At 38.0% G+C, this 22049-nt stretch overlaps 1 protein-coding gene across 5 annotated transcripts in view; it reads right to left on the minus strand.

The window, feature by feature from the left end:
* Nucleotides 1-1118: 1118 nt before the first annotated feature.
* Nucleotides 1119-22049, minus strand: part of OPRM1 (opioid receptor mu 1) — a 109175-nt gene continuing 88244 nt past the window's right edge. For 4 of the 5 annotated variants that reach the window (XM_017538876.2, XM_037742071.1, XM_037742082.1 and 1 more), the window contains exon 4: nt 1119-6676. In XM_017538876.2, coding sequence (XP_017394365.1) covers nt 6638-6676 — 39 coding nt within the window. In that variant the 3' untranslated portion in view covers nt 1119-6637. Of the gene's footprint in view, nt 6677-14089; nt 15093-22049 lie in introns of those variants that run through there. The other variant, XM_037742072.1, reaches the window with a different exon arrangement.

Consider the following 22049-nt stretch of genomic DNA (forward strand, 5'->3'; position numbering starts at 1 on the left):
AAAATGTAGTGAGGAGAACTACTTTCTCTGAGTGGCAGCATGTGTTGCCAAATAATTCCACTGATAGACTGGATAAGATGAGTAAGCTTTCATCTCTTTTCCTTCCCTTTATTGTTTCTACTTGATTCTTACCTTGCTCTTCCCAAATAAATAATGAACCTTCTGCATTGTCTCAGACCTAGTGGTATGTTCTAGGAGCATATTAATGTATTGCAATAAAGTTTTATTTTAGTTTCGAGCATATGAAGTACTTTTCGATGCAAATGGATCAAAGACTTACTGTCTTTTGAGACTGAGACAGAAAAGAAGGGCTCACCCCATGTGTCACAGAGATCATATGGAAATAGCACCCCATTTCTGTAGGTATGGGGTGGAGTGTTCCTAGGAACTAACGTCTTGAGTTTTAACATTCCACTGCATACCTGTGGAAAATAACTTCTTCTGTAATTTTGTAAAGTTTAAGTGCAATTTCAAGTGCAGATTCTAATGAAGTTCTCAGTACAAGGTAAGAAATGCAAAGTGAATTGAAAAAGCATATTCTTAAATTTGTTTAAAATGCATGATGGGAAAAACCCCTAGAAAATCGATCTTTCTTTGAGTATCTGCCTAGGGTCTAGAATAATATTTTCATATATTTGAGTCAGAACTTGCTTTAAAAATTGATACATTTAACTCTAATAATTTCTCAGCTCTTAAAATTCTTTTAAAAATATATACACTGCATTTATTCAATATTGTGTGGAAAGTACCTTGTTACAAAAGTACTTTTAGTTCACTCTCAATCTATTTTTCCTCCCCTAAAATCTCAGTGTCAATGGTTCTTATATTTGTGATTCATGTGTCAGAGGTGTTTGAACCAGAGCAACTCCATCTTGAATAGGGGCTGGGTAAAATAAGGCTGAGACCTACTGGGTTAGGTATCAGGAGGTTAGGCATTCTAAGTCACAGGAAGAGATAGGAGTTTGGCACAAAGTACAGGTCACAAAGACTTTACTGATTAAAGGATGTGGTAAAGAAGCTGGCCAAACCCCACCAAAACCAAGATGGCAACAAAAGTGACCTCTGGTTGTCCTCACTGCTCATTATACACTAATTATAATGCATTAGCATGCTAAAAGACACTCCCACCAGTACCATGACAGTTTACAAATACCATGGCAATGTCAGGAAGTTACCTTATATGGTCTTAAAAAGGGAAGAATCCTCAGTTCTAGGAATTGCCCACTCTTTTCCCGGAAAACTCATTAATAAGCCACCCCTTGTTTAGCATATAATCAAGAAATAACCACAAAATAGCCAACCAGCAGCCCTTGGGGCTACACTGCCTGTGGAGTAGCCATTCCTTGCTCCTTTACTTTCCTAATAAACTTGCTTTAGAGGGAGAAGAAAAGGAAACATCACTTAGGTAGATAGCTAAGACTAGTCCTTGGAGAAGCAGCCTGCCTGAAAAATCACAGCTACAGGCAAAAATGGATCAGCCTGGGGAAAACTCGGACTTTAACTGCTGCACTGTTAGAAGGTAAGGCCCAGCATAGAAGCCTTTTGTTCATTGTGCAATTAGCAGGCTCCCAGGAAAAAGTTTCCTTCTTTTTTCTGCTCCATGGGAACTTGCACAGGGAGGATAGAAGCTTACTTAAACCCACAATTATACAAACAAGAGAAGCTACGTTTTGTGCTCTCCTGGAGACATCCCGCAGCTGCATATATAGAGGCAGTTGTAGAGATAGCTTTCAGATAAGAGAAGTTACTCAAATAGCTACGGAGATGAGAGGAGTTTCTGATAAAAGCTTTGGATTCAGCTATAAAAACAGCAACTCTCTTGAGCTCCCCTCTCTGCTGCAGAGAGCTTTCTTCTTTTGCTTATTAAACTTTCACTCCAACTTCACCCTTTGTGTCCATGCTCCTTAATTTTCTTGGTTGTGAGACAACCTCGGATAACACTTTAGACAACAAGACCATTGACTCTGACCTGTTTCACTTTCACTTTACTCTATGGACTCCCCCGAATTCTTTCTTGCATAAGGTTCAAGAACCCTCTTTTGGGATTGGGATCAGATCCCTTTCCAGGTAACAGAATTGCTTAGGACACAGTAATACTGTTTGCATTAAATTGAACTTGACTCATCTGTCTACTGCTTTAAGAAATATCATGGTGGTATTACATAACAAAAGGTTGAACATTTGCCACACACTGCCCCTCACAATGCTATCCACATTTGGTTTTGCTTCTGGAGCAGTTTGTAATGTACACAATTCCTTGTACTTTTAACGTTTTTGATGACAGTGGGGAACATTGACTATGGGTAAAATTGTTTGTAATTAGATGGATTAAATGGCTCTTTAATGGATGTCCCAGAGTTGAACTCTTTGACTTTTGCCTTAGACCTTACTGGCAGTGGTCTTAAATGGAATCTGCATGCCCTCTTCTATGACTATAGATCCTGAACCATCTCAAACTGGGGGAAATAGGGTAGTCCCAGACATTTACAAAGTTTCATGTTCTCACTCTTTTCCTGAGCCCAAGCAATAGACCTATGAGTAAAGAATTATGTTGAGAATCTAGGCAATAATCTTGATGTTTCTAAAATGGCAGTAAGGATTCCTTAAGAAACTAATTTTCTGTTGGTGGATATTTCTATGAAGAGGATAATGTTTCTTCCAGTAACAGTTTTTTGGTTCTGATTGACCTCAAGAATTGTTCGACCAAAACTTGGATGTGTGTGGCCAGTTGAGAGGCTGAGAAACTTAAGCTACCATGTCCTATTCTTAGGTTGCTTTGGCTAGAACCCTCTAGAATTTGTAATACCCTAACAGACAGTATCTGCTTCTACAATATTCATGGCATAAGCTGGAGAAATTTCTAGTGCCATCTTATCTTGGTAATTATCAGTCGATGGAGACTATGTCTATATAAAACTGATTATTATATGAGAGATGTAGTATGCATCTTATTTCCACATATTTACATGAAATATTTAATTGAAGAATTACCAAAAATATCTTGTTTTTAGCTTTTAAACATATAAATAGACTTAAGTAAAGACTTTGAATGTTTTGGTGGCTTTGTGACAAATATGGTGAGAATCTTTTCAGAGGTATTTTCTTTGTATCTTAGTTGCATTTCATATCTATGTTTCTGAATTTCAACTTTTGCCTAGCTCCTGAGATGTAAAAGGCATGCTGTGATAATGCTGGAAACAGAATTTGTTAGCATTTTTTGGTAATACTAAATGAGCTAAGTGAGACCTTTTCAATAATAAAATTTGCAAGTGAATGGATATCACTTTTATCAACACAGTCATATTATTGAAGAAAATAAATGTTCTCTTACCTCCTCATAACTGTCTTAGAAGTGTTTATTTTAAAACTGCAACTATCTATTTCAATGTTGAGAAGTGTTTCAAATGGCCAGATTAGCAGTCCTCCTTCTGACAGCCCTGTTGGGGTTGTTTATGACAGAAGGCTCCCCTTGAGGGTCTTCCTGTCTTCTCAAGGAGGTTTCTCTCAGGGTTTTGTGCCAAAGGTGAGCAGAGGTTGTTCCCAGTGAATTTCCCAAGTTTCCCTTGTTGTTTTGGTATTGATAGTTTTCATTTGTAATTTTCATTGCAAATGGAAAGCATTTGCTGCCTGGTAGGCGAAGCTTTTTGTATATATCATGTCACTTAATCTTTAGCACAATTCAGTAAGGTTGCTATTATCCATGGTTTCAAGGGAAGACTGACACTAGGAAAGCTTAAATATGTTGCTCAAAACCACAAAGCCAAAAAATTTCAGTTTGTTCAGATGTGGGTCTGCATGACCCTGAAGCTCAAATTTTAGCTTCTTCACTATACTCTTTTATTCAACATCATTAAATTGTTAAGGTAGGTCTGGAATATTACAGCTAGAGGCTTAAAACAAAAGTATGATCAAATCCCCTTCTGAGGACAGATACCCTTTTCCCATGAGGCCATTAATAGCAGAGTCCTAGGGATTCACCATTGCCCCAGTTGAGTCTCTTTCCTCTTCTTTCTTTTCTAATGATTAGCAAGTAAAGAGAGGTGCAGGAGCAAAGTAACCGTGGAGACTGAAGGAGAAAAGATCACTAACTACTTGGGACACAATAAACTAGAATTTCCATAGCAAGTGATCAGGTGAAGAAGCAAAACTTCTGCCCCTTATTTACAGTCTGCATTTCTGGGATAGCAACCCAGGAAGAACTCTCATCCTTAGGCAAGGGAGAAATTAGAAGGAAGAAAAAAGCAGAATATTCCATTTTCTTTGTTGTCAGATTTTATCAGAAACCTTAGCCCATCTAGTTGAGTCAGGGTGTCATGTTGCTACTTACCTTGGAATTGCCAGGAGGTTCTAACAAATTTTCCTTAAAAATGGTTTTGAAGAAAAATGTTGACATGCACTTATTTATTGTTTACTTTAGAATGTCCTTTAAAAAATAACCCCCTTTATTGTGTATTCTGTGTCGAGTCTCAAAAATGACATGGAAGAAACTTGTTCAAACACATGACATTTGTGGGAAAAGATAGATCAGGGCCTACTTGAAGGTGAAGTTGCTCTCAACAATGTGCCAGGTAATTCATACTAGGAGCTGCTGTTAGACAGAAACAATGATTGTTGAAAAACAGCCTGATGAGAAGAAGCAATACTATGTCATCCCTTGAGAGAAACCATCATAGCCCATGAAAAGCATGAATTTTCCTCCTCAGTTATTTACCTACAAATATTTCATTGTGTTCTCTTTGAATTATCCATTTTACTTATGGAAGCTCTAGTAGTGTATACATGTAAATATATACACACTAATATACTTATTTAACATTCTAAATCTTTCTAAGGTCCTAGTTTTAGTTACTTTGGTAAGAAAATATAAAAAATTAAACATAATACATGTCTGTTATGGAACATAATATTTGAGAAATAGAAATTGTTACAAACAAACATGAGGCTTCATCAGAAGGAAACACTAAAACTCTTATTTTGTTTTTTTCTCATCTACTGAACACATGGGTTGAGTCCACATAACTAGAGCCAATAGATCTGAGGGTAAATTCAGTTATTCTGATCCACGACAGATGTTTTCCAGAAACATTGCTTTCGGATATCTGGCACATATTTGCGCCTTGTCAGATCGATGAAGAAATGCAAATTTTACAATGGAGTCTTCTGGCAGATTGTAGACTGAGAAATACTCAGAAGTCAGCAGCCTAGTTTTTTTACTGGTATCTTCATAGATAACTACATGGTATTTGATTCACTTAATCAATGCTGACAAAAGTTCAAAGGGGAGAGCTTCTCGGCATAAGCCATCTGACTTGGCTGTCTACCTAGATCAAGTAAAATGGGTGATTGCCAAATCTCTACTATATTTTACAACAAAGAAAACCAGTCAAAGAGAATTGTCTTAGAGAAACTATTTAGAAGATTGACACTTTACAAAGGAAATCTTGACATTAAGCAGAGACCAAAAAGACCAAATATTGGTGATGACATTATATAAACACAATCTTCAGGAAAATATTTTTGGACGATTGTTAATATTTCATGTCCAAGTAGCTACACAGGATTGAAAAGTAGATGACACACTTTTCTATATGGTCATTTCAGTCTTTCTGTCTTGAGATTACATTTATTGGATCTATTTTTTTAAAAAAATAGCTTAAACTGTTCTGGCAATCAACAAGAACATCTGTCATTTTATCACGCTGATTCAAAAGGCATAAGAATTCTAAACTGAGTTTAAAAAAGAAAATAATATGTGGGGAGCATGCAGCATGGAGAAACCAGTGAGAAATAGCACATTTTAATGCTTGACTTCCTGCATGGGTGAAGTGATGAGCTCATTGACTATTACCTTTTGTGAACACTTAAATAGGAGCAAGAAAACTGCACATTTAAAACCAGGAAACAAACCATTGAAGGCCTGAGAATGGAAAATCCCCCATGACGACTCTTTGGAAGTATTTGCAGTGCATGAGATTCAACTCTTCTACAGCCTGACATATTACTGTGTTTCAGATTATGTTTCATGCTAATTTCTTCCCTTGCAGTTATGGAGCTAGATGAGAGAGAGATGCTATTTTTTTAAACAATACAAAAACAAGAAACAGAGGTGAAAATGATGTCTTAGCCACATGCTAAGTTTAAGGTGAACATTAAAGGTCAAAAATAGCATAATGCATTCATTCCCTTGCAAAGCACTAGCAGGACTTGGACCTTCCATACAAGGTGCTTTGATCAGAGGTAGCATTTACTTTGTGTGTTACTATGGTGAACTTAACAAAGGTGATTTTTCTTTAATGAGGTCATAAATATTTGCTTGAAAACAATATATTACAGACAGAAGGGTCACCTTTTATGATGACTTCAATTCACATGCCATGGTGGGTTTTGGTTCCATTGGGTGTCTTGCACAAACTGGACTTGTCAGTGTGGTATATTCCTTTCCTTCCAAATGCTCCACTTACTTTGTCTGTCCCTCTAATGTGCAGAGTGGAGTGGCCAGAGAGGAGAGAGGTTGGATGACCTAAAAGCACACACATTCCTAGAGAATTAGAGCTTCCTGTGCATTCTTGAAGCAACCTGCTTCCACATACATGGTGGCTTCTAAGCTTGGTGAAGGTCGGAATGGCATGAGGCCCTGTTAGGGCAATGGAGAAGTTTCTGCTTCCAGATTTTCTAGCTGAAAGGAGAGAAGGAGCAAAGACAGTGAACATTTCAGATGTGGTTGCAGCACACGCTAGTTGGGCATCTTCTGCCCATAAGAACTGTATTGAAGACCTTTACGTATACTTTCACCTGCAATCCTGAGTTTTTCTTAAATGTCAAGACATTAATCAATCTCTTCAGATACTATGAATAGTCTTCTGGCTCATTATGAAAATGCTCTTGAATTTGTGTACACTGCTGAGAAGAACTGTTTACTAGTCATCATAGAGATATTATTGATAATTTCCTTAGAAAATACATTTTAATCCAAACTCTTTCTCCCCCCTTTTCACCTTTTCCCTTTCTTTAGCCTAAAATCATTTATGACTTGACCAAGATTTTAAAAGAAAAGCAATGCTTTTTTCAGTACTTCTAAGCTTATTTCTAGATAAAGAGTTTTTTATTTTTTCCCAATTCTCAAAATTAATGACTTTTTTTCCTGTAACTGATTTGAAGTACACCCCACCTGACTCCCACCGTAAAACGGGCATATAGGTTGAACAATAATAATATTTGCCCAGAGACATGGAAATGTGGTCTTCTATTTTCAGGTAAGGAAAGAGGACTGTGGAATTAGAACAAGTTTTATAATTAACAAATAATTGTTGCTATCACTCATTATAATATTGCTGAGGAGAAAGAAAGGAGCTGTTTGTATAGTAAGTGTAAAGGGATAAAAGATCATTAAAAAAATTTTATTTTGGTAAATTTTCTTTATCCATGTGCTTTACCATTTGCTTTCTCTCTCTCGCTCTCTCTCTCTCTCTCTCTCTCTCTCACACACACACACACACACACACACACACACCTTTTTAAACCATTTGATGTTTTACCCTTAAATATTTCAGTACATGTTGTCTAAGAATAAAGAATAGATCAGATCATTCTCCCTTTAGGAACAGGAAGTCCATCATGGGCCAAGAGTGTCCCTGCACGTCCTTGCTGACCCTGACAAATTGCAAGGCCTAACTGTCCTCCGACTCTGATCATTTCTGCAGCTGATCACACAGGCAACTAAGGTAGGCACAGACAACTACAGCACTGACCACGATGTGGCCGCTTGCTCCTAGAGGAGGCTTGTTTATTGCTTTCCCTGGTGCTGAGACTTCAGCTCTGGGTTCCTCAACTGTGATACAACCTACCGTGTGTGTACTGCCATCTGGTCCAGTCATATTGCCTTGTAGGATTTGGGAGTAGGGAAACTGGCACTATCATGCTAAAGCTTCTGCTATTTGCTGTGCTGTGAGTAGTCAATCGCCTGAGTCTTTTGTCTACTTATGGCAACTATAGAGTTGTGGCAAAGCAATCTACTTGCTTGCTTAATCATCTCCTTTGGAATCCTGTTACTTCTTGCCACCTATCTTCTAAGAGGCTGAGAGTCTTCCTAAAATGGCACAAAGTGCAGGGTGCCAAGACAGACAAGAACTTTTTGGAGGAATAAAATGGCAAGAACTCATAAGCTGGGTTCAGGGACATTTGTGATCTCCCCGGGTCTGGTAGCAAATATTCTGGCCCAAATGGTGCAGAAGGTGGGCAGCGAGTGGTCCACCTCTCTCCTACCTGCTGATGAACAAGAGTTGAGTCAACAGATGGAGGCTGAGAAGTGAGGGATAAAATCTAACAAACTGCCATGGTTTTCTGTTTGCTCTCCGATGGGCTAGGGGACTGAGAGAACACTCTGGGCTCTTAGGTGGGGAAGCACAACTGTGTCAGGTTTTAAGTTACAATTGTATGCATCTGAAGGGTAACACATTCCCAGAGAGAGTACCAAGATGTAGATCCATGGGGACAGGGAAAGGAAAGAAGTCCAGGGATGCTTTGATCAGCTGACAGAGGGGCTGTTCCACACTTGGCTGCATTGGTGCAACGAAGGAGTAAGAAAGGTTACGCCTTAGAGCATGCGCACCAAGGCTGTCTCACGTGGGAACCTATGCTTTAAACCACTGTTCAAATTACATCATTGAGATAGAATCATGTCCCATAATAAGGTTTGCTACTCTGAATTTCTGTTTTAGCGATTACATTATGGCCAGTCCAAGAAGATTTTCTTTTCTGTTTTTTTGAGGCAGAGCCAAATTCTGTCACCCAAGCTGAAGTGCAGTGGCACAATCTTGGCTGACTGGAACCTCCAGCTCCCAGATTCAAGCAATTCTTAATGCTTCAGCCTCCCGAGTAGCTGGAATTATAGGCATGTACCACCACACCCATCTAAGTTTTGTATTTTCAGTAGAGACAGGGTTTCCCACATTGACCAGTCTGGTTTCAAGCTCTTGACCTCCAGTGATCCTCCCGCCTCAGCCTCCCAAAGCGCTGGGATTACAAACAGGAACCACCACGCTGCCTGTGTCTGTTTTTGATATCCATGCTCAAATGACTAAGTACCAGGTTCTCTTAAGGTCCTTCTCTTGTAAGGAGCACACATTTAATTAACCAGATTTGAAACAGAAAAAAAAGGGAAAGAAAGTAACTGTAGCCACTGGGCAAGGCTATTTAGAGCTCTGTTACCTACTACTTTGGCTGCTCCCAGGGCTGAATGTGTAATTGGTATTGATAATTTACATTCTTGTTCTGTAAATGCTCATGATGTCCAGGAGAGATTTTCTTGATTGGAAGAGCCATTTGTAGAGAGGGATAGAGGATTGCATGCACAACTGATCACAGATTGGCTTTGATTCTCTTCTAAGTTTTTTTAAAAAAACAATTTAGAATTCCAGAAGGAGAAAAGGAAACCACAGCCTTGATCAAGGACTTAAATACAATGGGACTCATGAAAATGTAATATTTCAATGTAACAGCTTTGTGTGGCCAGTGGAAAAAAGCTAAAGGGAATCTGGAGGCTTGTGGTAGATCGCTGCCAACTGAATATACTTGGTGTTATAGTTCTGGCTGTTACAGACTTTGTGACTGTAAATGAATCAATTCCCTGTGATAGCAACTGGTGTACCATTTTGGACTTTGGTCATGTATTTTTCTCAATCCCCTTTGCACCCAAATATTAAGACCCCTTCTCTGGCTGACTCTCCAAAACATGTTTCCTGGGCTGTTGCAGTACTACTTGAATTTCCCTGCTATTTATTGCCAGCAGGTGGATCAAAACACAGGACAAGCCTCTCTCTCTCTCTTTTATTTTTGCAGAGAAATTAGCCTTATTATATTGATGATACTCTATTGATAGGCTTCAATAATATTAGCAGATGCTAAATTACATGAAGGCCTAGAAAGACTTAATTCTGATAAGATACAGAACCCACCACCCAAGTCAAAATTTTCAAAGTGATATGTACTAAGACTCAAAAGTTGATCCTAGACAGTAAAGAAAACATTCTTTGCTCTATGGCTCTCCTAAGAGAAAGGAAGCCTGGCACTTAATTGGACTATTTAAGTTTTAGAGACAAGATGTGCCTTATCTATGCATGCCTCCTGTTGAGTCCTATGTACACCCTGATCAAAATGCCTGCCATGTATGGCTGGGGACCTAAGCTGCAGGTGGCACTTGGGTCAATGTAGCAGGATGTTGCAGCAGACCACCCAGGGGGCCCTTTTCAACTCCAGGCTTCTGGAAAGGGAAACAGTCTCCACCTGGAGGTAGACCCTTGGCATTATGGACTCACTGCCTCCCTGGCACCCCTACCCACTGGGGAAAGAACACCTTACACCCCGGAGATGCTTAGAGGAGGGAATAATCCATGCCCTTTTTGTCTCTGAATCCCAGCCCCTCAGTTGGCAAAATAATCAGAGATAAGTAACAGCTCTGATTGCCAGCTGGTACCACTGCTAGATTTATCGGCTGGATTTAACGTCCTCATCTATGCACTGTGGCATCAGAAAATCTTCTGATGGTGTTCTCTGAATTTGTATGGAGTTTGTATGGAATTTGTATGAATTTGCAGGAGGTGAGTGCCAACTGTTCCTGTTGTGTTTGGATTAATACCCAGGGTTCAGTGGAGCAATCCATGCAGATGATTGTATGCATATGCATATGGTGGAGCAATCTATGCATACCGTAAGAAAGGAAGCTAGGTGCTCATCTGAAATTTGACCTGTTAGTCTTCTCTGTGACTTATTCAGTTGGGTCTGGATCTTGGAGCACATGGTTGAGGTCAATACTGCAGACTGACCTCATCCTATGGATAGGATTCTGTCGTCAATAGCCCTAATCCAGTATTGACTGAAATAAGGGGAAACAGATTTGGTCATAGTCCTTGTCAGTATGTCTAATTCAAGTTGCTGATGGGGTGATGTAATCATATAAAAATTTAAGTGCAGCCAAGGATATGCTAGGCTGAACATGAATTATCAGGAGAGGCACTCCACTGGAACAACCCTACTCATTCTTGCTGACTGAGATGAACTGCAAGATCTAATTATCTTCTCACCCTGAGTTGTTTCTACAGCTAGTCAATTAACAACCTTCACTGCCTGACCACATGAGGACCACAGTATGACCACTTTGAGACCCTGACTCCTGGAGAAGGAGGACTGGTTTGTTCACTGCTTGCTACAAAAGACACTGAACCTTTGTCTCTGGGCTCCTCAGCTGCTTTGTAACTCACTGTTTGTGTAGCAGCAATTTGGGTTCATTGTGTCACATTATGAGAAGTAAAGGCAAAGGAGCTGGCATTACGATGCTGATACTCCTGCTGTTTGCTGTGTTATAATAAGTGGCTTTTCTCTGGCTCACTGAGTCACATTGTCTATTTCTAGCACCCATATAATTGTAACAAGCCAACCTGCTTGCTTGCTAAGACATCCTTTGCAGTTTTGCAACTTCCTACTGCTTTCTAAAGCTGAGTTTCTTTTCTGATGATAACCACAGTACAGCTAGTAGATTTGACATTTGACATGAGATATGATACTTAGATATATATGTTAGATAAATAGATATAACACAATTCTCTGCTATCAGTTTTCTATTATTGTCAACAGTTTTTTAAACTATAGTTTTTCCGAGAAGTCAACTAGCAAATCCCTTTTGGCTATTTTTTGTCCTATTTAAAAAAATTAAATGTTTGAAAAGCTTTTAAGGTTCAAACTGAAGCTGATTTAAGGCACTTTTAATCTTTATCCACACAAAGATTGGTGTATATTTCCTGAACTTTTGGAGCTAAAGAAAATGGAAGAGATTCTTTTCAATGTTGTTGATCTATGGAAGCAAACATAACCTTGAGAGGTGAAGTGACGTGCCCAGGTGCATTGGAGGAGGAAAGCTGGTTTAATATTTTCATTTTGTGGCCACTTTCCTCCACTTCCATTTTTTCTTTTTTCTTTATGATGCCATCCAAAGTTACAATTGAAGGCAATAACAGGCTTGGGTACTTTTGAAGCTGATTAGAGTTTCAGCCAGTAATAGGCTTCAAAATCTCATTCATTTCAGAAACCATAAAAACAGAACCATACAGAAAACCATGGGAGCTGATGACTCATAGGCAAAGATCTCCATGTACCTAAATAATAATAATAGGAAACTTATCCCTCTTTCCAAGTTCCATTGCCTGAATCAGACGTACAGAATCTACAGTACAAGGGCTCCAACTTCAGCAAAGAAGAATTCAAGGAGAGGTGGCATATAATCTTGTAGTTAAAAAGATCCAGACTTGATCTGCCATATGTGTTCTTCTGCTGTGAATATGGCCTTATTTTGTTCAATATAATACATCTTTCTTTCATAAAAGAAAGCTTTGGCCATTACATTTATTGTTCTCTAACAGAAGCTGGTCCTGGAGTCTGAATGGTATAATCAGTCAAACCCAGAAACGAGTCCTAATTCATGAGTAGTCAAGAAAGCTCAGAAACTCCTGCTTGTGAAGGGATCTCGTAAGCAACCATAAGCAGCTCTTAAGCCATGAGATGACAAACTCACACACGTGGTCTCCACTAGGGCTAGCACCAGAACCCAGGCTCTCTGGCTTCCAATCTCACATTCTTTCACAGGAAAATATTGTAATTGTTAGCCCTTGGTATGCTCACAGTTAAGTATAGATGACTTTTAAAGGAAATCTATTTTCTGCAAAGATATTTCATTCAAAAACAGAACAATGTGTCTATTATAATGCTTATTCTTAGCTGTGTATCGTAATTCCACGATTTATACCCCAAAGCTACATAGATTTTTTTCTTATAACCAGAAAACAAAGCAGAGCAAAAGTGAAAACCCAAATAAAACAAAAGGGAAAACCTCGCTCTATTTTCAGAGGTATGAAATTTTAATGTATTTTTGTATACTGAAGTATTTAGAGTATACATGTTTAATGAGTAAGAATAAGAGTTTAATAATCAATTTTAGGATTCTGATTAATGTCTAGAATTACAAGACCTTGCCATTTATTCCAGTGAAACACTGAATTTTGAATAGATTCATGCCTAGCTAGGACTGATGATCTACAGTGGCTTTTAAACATTGCTTAGTGAAACCTTTATCCTGTGAGATGTCCCTTGAAAAGTGGCCTGTGCTCAGATAAATTGGAGAACTGGAGGAATTTTGCTTAGACAATGAAATGTGTATGTATGTAATACACACACACACACACACACACACACACACACACCGCACACACACACACACACACACATACACAAACACCAGGGCTTTTCAAAGCCTTTTATACATATTATCAGTCCCCAATATGTATAAACATAATAAGATAGGCCAGATTTCCTAATATTTGTCTATAGAGCTTCCCATTCATGAACCACATTAGCATTTCACTGTAGTAGTATACTACAAGAAGCTAGTAGAGCTTGCGAAAACCGAAAACCTTATTCAAAGGGCCAATCCCTCTCATTCCCTAATCGTCAAATCTTAATATCTGAATCACTTCAATGTCCTTTTCATGTAGGCAAAATGCTGACGTTTGATTATTAGGCTCCAGTAACAAGAAAAACCTCTGTAACCCATAGTTTAGAAAATTCTAAACTTGGCCGGGCATGGTGGCTCACACCTATAATCATAGCACTTTGGGAGGCTGAGGTGGGTGAATCACGAGGTCAGGAGATCGAGACCATCCTGACTAACATGGTGAAAACCCATCTCTATCACATCTCAAGAAAGTGGCTTAAATTTTTTTTTCCTTTGGCTGTACTGGAATAGCATTCTCTGTAATCTCTACCCATTGGCTTTAATAAGTGGGGCTATATTGGTTAAGTCCAATTTCCTGTTCATGTTTCTTTAAGTATATGAAGATAACCATGTTGTGCTTTCTGAGCCTTCTATTTCTCAGAGTAATCATGAGCAGTTATTTTAATTCCCTCTACCATCTTGGTTATTCATCTCTGAATGCCATCTAATTTGCTTATTTCATTCCTGAAGTGTATTGTCTATTAGAGTGAGGCTAACATTTCTTTAGTTCTAGACACAAGAATTCTGTTGATGTGACCTGTAATTACAACAGGTTAGATGGTTTATGTCATCATATTGTTGTTCCATGAAATAAAATCTCCATAACTTTTTTCTCATATGCTACCACTCACCTTCCAAGTTTCTATAGTTGGATTTTTGGACTAAAATTTTTCTCTAGTAACTACTGTATTTTTGGTTTTAGCTAACACTTCTAGTATGCTTGATTTTTTACCTTTTCTCACCTAGGTTATCAACTATTCCTCCATTGATTGCAACTATTAAGATGGGAGTTAATTAAAAGTTTATAGATCGGGGCTAGGGACCTGACTTAGGATGGCTAGAGTCCCTTCTAAGATTCAGGGGATTAGAGACCCCTCTTGGTAAAGTCCCTCTCGGCTAAGAACAAGTTTGATGCTATGGGATGTTAATTGCTATTATCTTTGGATTAATCTGTTTTGCACTCTTTGCTGATGGCTGTAGGTGACAGGGTTGGACATGTACAGTATTGTGGGACATGGGGAGCTTTTTCCTCCCTAAAAGGGGAAACTTGAGAGCCAATAGGATTGCTGGAAAAGATCCTTTTGCTACTGAGAAGTAGCCACCTGAAGTTTACAGTGTCACTGCAATGGGTGGGTCTTTCTCTGGCCTCCCTGATTTTCCCCACAGTGCTACAGGTGATGCTTTTCTCTTTCTCCTTTTCCTTTCTTATGTTTTCTATTACTCAGGGCAATCATCTTGCCCAGAGACCACGTGCTGAAACTCCAAGTTGGGGGTTGGATGAAAGATAATGGGGCCCATCTGGGGCAAATTTAAGCCTTGCCAGTTTGATATTGGGTGATAAGCAGAGTGTCTAATGTCTATGTTTTATCATGTGTTTTGCTCTGGCCAGAATGAAAAAAAAAATACTTTTCCTATAGGATGCAGCTTGGCCGCCAAGGCAATGGTGTTGCAAGCCAGATCACTAGGTCTGCTCAGGGAAAGGGAACCCAGAAGCCTGGAATGCTAGCAAAAGGGTAAGAATTTCTTACCAGTCAGATGTCTGGCTTCTTTCTCTCTATGCAGATGGTTGAATGAATGGTAATACAATAAAATGAATAAATCAGTGTTCATCTCCTCTGCAAAATTTTGATTAATGCAAAAAAGAATTCTAAAGCCTGTCTTAAGCTGGTGTATTTTGTGTTATGCATTTGTTTTTCTGTGTTGAGGGATACTTTAGGATAAAATACAGGCTTAAAATACCTGTGAGCCTGCTTTTCTAGACAATCTAGCAAGCTGATCAGTAACAGATTTGGCTGCAGGTCTCAGAAACAAACAAAAAAACTGGATGAAGTCTACACCTTGTTTTATGGCCTTGGGAGCCTGATCTTTTAAACACATGGTGGCACCTTCTCTTGGTCTCCACCATCAAAGAAACAGGAATTTCAGGGTTCATGTCATAGCTCTAAAAATCATATTTTGCAAACTGAAAATTAACTACTTTAGACTCTTCCTGGGAAGGGAAATGGAGACTGTCCTACATTGTAGCTCAGTAGCCAGTGCTTTGCACTTTCACAGCGGCAGCTCAGGTTCAATCCCCCCTAGAAAGTAAGTAATTTTTGGTTTAATACCTGTGTGAACTTGTCTATTCTCCTCCATGGACTGTCTGAAATTTTCCCTTCTCTAAGCACCAGGGAGGTCACCTTTGGTAAAGTTCAAAAGCCAGAAATATTGGCCTTTTGGCATAAGAAATTCTAGAAGGACTTTATTAAAGAGTGCTATGGTTAAACTCAGTTTAATTAAAAGCAGACTTTCAAACTCTAACTGCCTGGACTCCTTGGGAAAAATGGGAGGCACCAAAGACCCCTTTACTGGCCCTGTTCTTCCAAAGGCTCTACCCTGAAGCCAGTCATCCAATTAAGAAACTGGCAAATGAAAAATCTTACAAGTGCTGAATCTTTGTCTGTCTGTATATTTATATGCGTTGTATGTTTACATATAAAACAGCTCTAATTAATTGGCTTAGAAAAATAAGCACTTAAATCAAATATTTTGGCAGAAAAATAGAAACTTGAATGCCTTTTTGTTTATGTGACTTTAGTAATCTTTTGGAAATAAAGAATTTTAAAGATTATTGGTAAAATAAAATGTCTTAAAAATGTAGACATTTGGTCTAAATTAAGGTCAGATATCAGATTTGCTAAATGCTTTAATGTCAAACTGTTTCTTTGATTTTTGAAAATTTTTCAATTTACCTACTTTAAATCATTAAATTCTAGATAAGGCCTGGGGACATGTGGAATTTACCATGCCTCCTAGCTATAAAAAGAAGATTATAAATAAAGATTTTATATATAAAAGGATTTTGTATGGTAAATTCTTTTTTTTTTTTTTTTTTCCATTTATTTTATTGTATTTTAGGTTTTGGGGTACATGTGAAGAACATGCAAAATTGTTGCATAGGAACACACATGGCAGTTGTCCTAAAGTAAAGTAACTGTTGTTTAAAAGAAGGAATATTTAGGGCAATTCAGTAAGTCCAAGAATGTCTCAGACGTTCTGTGTAAGTTGTGAAAGGATTTGTAAAAAGGAATGTATGCAAGAAATGTGGCATTCAAAGGTGTTAGGTTTCCTAAATGCCTCATGAATTGCCATAAAAGCACAACAGGTTTTTCTCAGAGCACTGATCTGCTCTTTCACAAAAAAATGTAAAGGGTTATAAAATGTTTGTAAGAAACTTACCTTATGGTTAGACATTAAAATTGAGTTAATATGTCTATAAGGTTTTATTAAAAATTAGGTTTAACATTAATAGTACATTAATGTAAAAGTGAAATTTGGCTTTTTGCTATAAAAATCATAGAGGAAGCATTATCAAATATGAAATGGTGTTTTGCTTTCCTTGGACTATATTTGCATATGTGTTATTGGTATATGTTCCCAAGTTATGGAACTCCTATAATTCTAATATTACTTAGTGTATGTTATTAATCATTATAACTGTTGTGTAAAATTTTGTGTGCCACAGAGGTAAGCAAATTTCTTTATCAATTGTGGCTTTAATAGTGGCTGTCCTAAAACTTTTTATCATCCACAGACAATTGTTGTCTTATTTTAATCCTCTTTAGAAGATGGTTTATAATCAACTATAGAATTCTAACAGGTGTTCTTAAATGCAGGTTTCTGATAACTTTCGAAATTGTAAAGTTAGAATAGAGGAAATAACTTTCAGAACTCTCATGAAGATCTGGAATGTTCATAAATATCAAGAAAAACAGGAGTTAACTAAATTTACTAAAACAATAAAAAACTAAAATAACCTTTTAAAGTTTGCTTAGAACATTGCTGATCTTTTTTTGCTTTTCAGAGTCAAGAAAACTTTCCTTTTGAGCTATTTACAGCTTTTAACAGTTGAGTGTACTCCTGTGAACAAAATTTGAAGGACATTTGTTTCTCTCTACCTGATTTCTACAGAATTTGGAAACTAGTTGTAAGTATTCTTAACTTATGGCAGTACCGTTATTTGCATAGGTGTAATAAGAATCTGTTTTCTTTTGTTATAGGACACAATTACAGAAATTGCAAATATTGGTTATTTTGTCAAGGCTTTAACCGGAATGGTATGTTTTTCTTTAAGGAATTAAACTTGACTTATAAAGCCAATAAAACCCCCTTGGGGAACTGGCCTCATACCTTGCCTGCAGTCCCTGTACAGGGTTTCTGACCTACGGTAAGTAAAGAATGTCACTTTATGTCAGGTCCAGAAGCCCCAAGTTATCTTGGGACCTCAAGAGGAAATAAATTTACCCAACTCACAGGTATTTAAGAGTACAAACCCATGGCTGGGCTCAGCTTAAAAAGTCTGATCTGAAATTCTTTCTATGGAACAGAGTTCAATCAATGTCAATTTAAAAAGAGCTTATGTGAAAAATAATTGTTCTCCTTGCACTTTATAACCAGGCCAAGTATAATAAAGCAAATCAGTCTTACCATGATTTGTTTTTAGTAAAAATGGGAACCTGCCAGTAATCCCAGCACTTGGGGAGGCTGACATGGGCAGATCATGAGGTCAAGAGATTGAGACCATCCTGGCCAACATGGTGAAATCTCGTCTCTACTAAAAATACAAAAGTTAGCCAGGCATGGTGGTACATGCCTGTAGTCCCAGATACTTGGGAAGCTGAGGCAGAAGAATCACTTGAACCCACGAGGTGGAGGTTGCAGTGAGCCAAGATGATGCCACTGCACTCCAACCTGGGTGACAGAGTAAGACTTCATCTCAAAAAAAAAAAAAAAAAGAAAAAGGAAGGGAATCTATGTTTCAAAAGTTATGGTACACTTGTTATTAAATTCTAGACTCATTAGTTGTTTTAAAATTTGTTTCTGCAATTTAGGTTAACCCTGCTTATTCCCGTAAACCAACCAGGGATCTCTGACTGCTGCTCAGAAGAAACAAGAGGGATGGGTAATGTAAAAAACTGGATCAGTGTTCTAATTCTGGGCACATTACCATCAGCTAGCAACCCCGTATCAGCTTAGTTCTAACAGTTTCATGAACTTAGTTGCCCAGTTCATGAAAAGCCTTCTAATTTAGTTTACTTGGAACAGCTTTCCTTATTTTGCTTTACTCTTGTGGAATATATTGCTGTTATACTCTGTGTAGGAGTACAGGACAAACTTACTGTGTTCTTAAACTAAACACTTATTAATTTTCCAGATATCATCTCTTGTCAAAACTCAAGAGTCATGAATGGCCCTCGCCATACTGATGCTTTCTGACTGAGCTTCTGTCTACTCTGAACACAAGAGCCCCTAAGAGTTAGGCGGGAATATTATCGCCCCATTCTGCCTGAAGAAGTTACAGAAGATGGATCTTCATCTCTCTGCAGCCCTTACGATTAAGAGTTCCTCTATAAAAAGGAGGGCGGAAATGTCAGAGGCATGTGAACCAGAACAACTCCATCTTGAATAGGAACTGGGTAAAATGAGGCTGGAACTTACGGGCTGCATTCCCAGATGGTTAAGGCATTCTAAGTCACAGGCTGATATAAATATCGGCACAAAATACAGGTCATAAAGACCTCGCTGATAAAACAGGTTGCAGCAAAGAAGACAGCTAAAACCCAAGACCAAGATAGCAATGACTTCTGGTCGTCCTCACTGCTACACTCCCACCAGCACCATGACAGTTTGCAAATGTCATGACAATGTTAATAAGTTACCCTATATGGTCTAAAAAGGGGAGGTATAAATAATCCATTCCTTGTTTAGCATATCATCAAGAAATAACCATAAAAATGGATAACCAGCAGCCCTCAGGGCTACTCTGTCTTTGGAGTAGCCGTTCTTTCATTTCTTTACTTTCTTAATAAACTTGCTTTCACTTTGAAAAAAAAAAAAAGATTTATAAACCTACTTCATTGTACCATTATCTAGATCATAATTAAACATAGCATAGTATTACAGAAATTAGTAAGAGCTTGTCAAATCTGTTGTTACAAACACAATTGGCATAGGGTTTACATAATTTCCCTGTCCAGTAATTTTCTAAGAAAATAAAACTTATTTTTCCATAACTAAGCATAACTTGCCTCTTAATGCTTACTTGCTTTCTTTCTAAGTACTTTCAAAATACATTTTAATGATTTAATCTGTGTTCTAAAAACAATTTGTGCAAAGCTAAATATTCTGTGGTTTTCAGTTGCTACCATATTCCCATTAAACTTGGGACTATTTCTTGACCCTCGTTTTCTAGGAGTCCTTCCATTATTGTTTGCTTCAGAGGTTATGATTGGTGTTTCATTGTTGTTTGTCCACAGCTCCTCTTAATGTTTTAATATAGCCATGAGATTTGGCCTCATTCACAGCCTTCTGGGGTTCTCTAACAATATCTTTCTCTTTATTGGCCTTTAATTCTCTCTTAAAAGTGTTTCAAGCTGAAGGTCATTTTTTTTTTCCCTAAAAGCAGCTTGAAGTAATCTAAGGTTTGAAGCATTGTGCTTTCTCCTTGTCTTTCATGAATATGGAATCCTTTTCTTTGCAGCTGGTTAGTAGTGTAGAAGAAAACCTTAGAAAGCCTTTCCTTTGAGAAACCAGTGTAATGTTTCAGAGGAGGATCAGACTAAAGTCAGGACATCTGGGGTCTAGTACCAACTTTCTCAGGCATTGCTTTGAAAACACCATAACTAGCCCAGGCGTGGTGGTTCATGCCTGTAATCCCAGCACTTTGGGAGGCTGAGGTGGGTGGATCATGAGGTCAGGAGTTCGAGACAAGCCTGATCAACATAGTGAAACCACATCTCTACTAAAAATACACAAATTAGCTGAGCATGCTGGTGCACACCTCTGATCCCAACTACCTGGGAGGTTGAGGCAGGAGAGTTGCTTGGGCCTGGGAGGCAGAGGTTGCAGTGAGCCGAGAATGTGCCTAAATATATCTTTTTTAACCTTTATAAATATTTGATAATGTGACAAGAGCAGTAAGAACCTAGGTAGGGTTTGCTAGATTTTGTAGATTTCTAGTATTCTTGGGATTTCTGGTGTATGTATGGAAAACAGAATAGTAGATAGCAGCTGATTTTAGATACAAAATGTACTCTGTACATTACCCCTTTGCCTTCATTCTTTCCCAAGAAATACTTGACTTTATACAGACAAATGGTTCCCATTATTTTTTACACATTCCTTCTTAAACTGAGAGGGCCAATATTCAAATTGTGATGAGATTTCAGCCCATATTTATTTTGTATCTGATAATGATATGGAACCAGTTTATCGGGGAATTTATTTATTTGCATGTGTTTCTAATATGTTCACGTGTTGTAGAAACACAACATGGTTAATTTCCTTTGATCCATACGCAGTGCAGCAACAAGCACTACTGTAACTTCATCCTTATCTCCCACCAGTTAGGGTTAATATTTATGGGTGTTTATTCCTTCAGCCCACGCCATTGGCAATGGGGATGACTGGGCTTGCATGGGCTCTATGACTTTTTGATATATATTATGAAAACTCTTCATGTTTTTAAAAACTATGACTACAATTTAACATTTGAGACGAATCTTGTTTCTAGCCTGTCCTACCTACATTATATATTTAAAATCTTTATTTAAGAGATTTTATTGCTGTAGAGAAGTCATAGACAATAAGGCCCCTTCCTTCCCCTTCCTTCCTTCCTTCCTTCCTTCCTTCCTTCCTTCCTTCCTTCCTTCCAACAGACTGTCATTCTGTTGCCCAGCCTGGGGTGCAGTGGCACAATCAGTACTCACTGCAGCCTCAACTTCCTGGGCTCCATCAATTCTCCTATCTCAGCCTCCTGAGTAGCTAGAACTACAGGTATGTGTCACCACATCTGGATTTATTTTTTATTTTTTTTGCAGAGATCAACTTTCGTCAGGTTGCCAAGGCTGGCCTAGAACTCCTTGGCTCAAGCAATTCACTGGCCTCAGCCTCCCAAAATGTTGGGATTACAGATGAGGGCCACTGCACCTGGCCTGTCTCTAATTTTTTTTTTTTTTTTTCATCATGAAAAGTTCCTACTTATGTCAAACTCAGAAACTCTAAAAGGAAACAAATTCTGAGTGTGAAGGAAGAAGACTGATGAAATTGTGGCTCTAGATTCTTTATTTCCAGGGAAATAATAATTAGAAAAGGAAAATTATCAATAAGACAAATTTTATTCTGGATCCCACAGAAATTTATATTTCTCATAATGTCCTCTCCAAATTAATTTTGCCATTTTTGTCAAATTTTAGCAATTTACAAATATTTATTTGCAACCTACCAAAAGATATAGTGATCAGAATGATATCCAAAAGTTAATAGCTGATTTGTGATAGGTCATGTGCATTCAAATATCCTTTCCTTTAGTGTGAAGGAGAAAATGCAAAAGCAAAAATAAATACTGTGAAATTGCATTTTAAAATCACAGAGGTAGAAGTAAAAATAAATGTGGTGTTGTTTAAAGTTAAAAGAGAAAAATATGCGCCTTTCATATATAGCATCCAAAACTACGTGAGGTAGAAAATAAAGA

This window comes from Cebus imitator, unplaced genomic scaffold (genome assembly GCF_001604975.1).
Source record: "Cebus imitator isolate Cc_AM_T3 unplaced genomic scaffold, Cebus_imitator-1.0 Scaffold6, whole genome shotgun sequence".
NCBI classification, from domain to species: Eukaryota; Metazoa; Chordata; class Mammalia; order Primates; family Cebidae; genus Cebus; species Cebus imitator.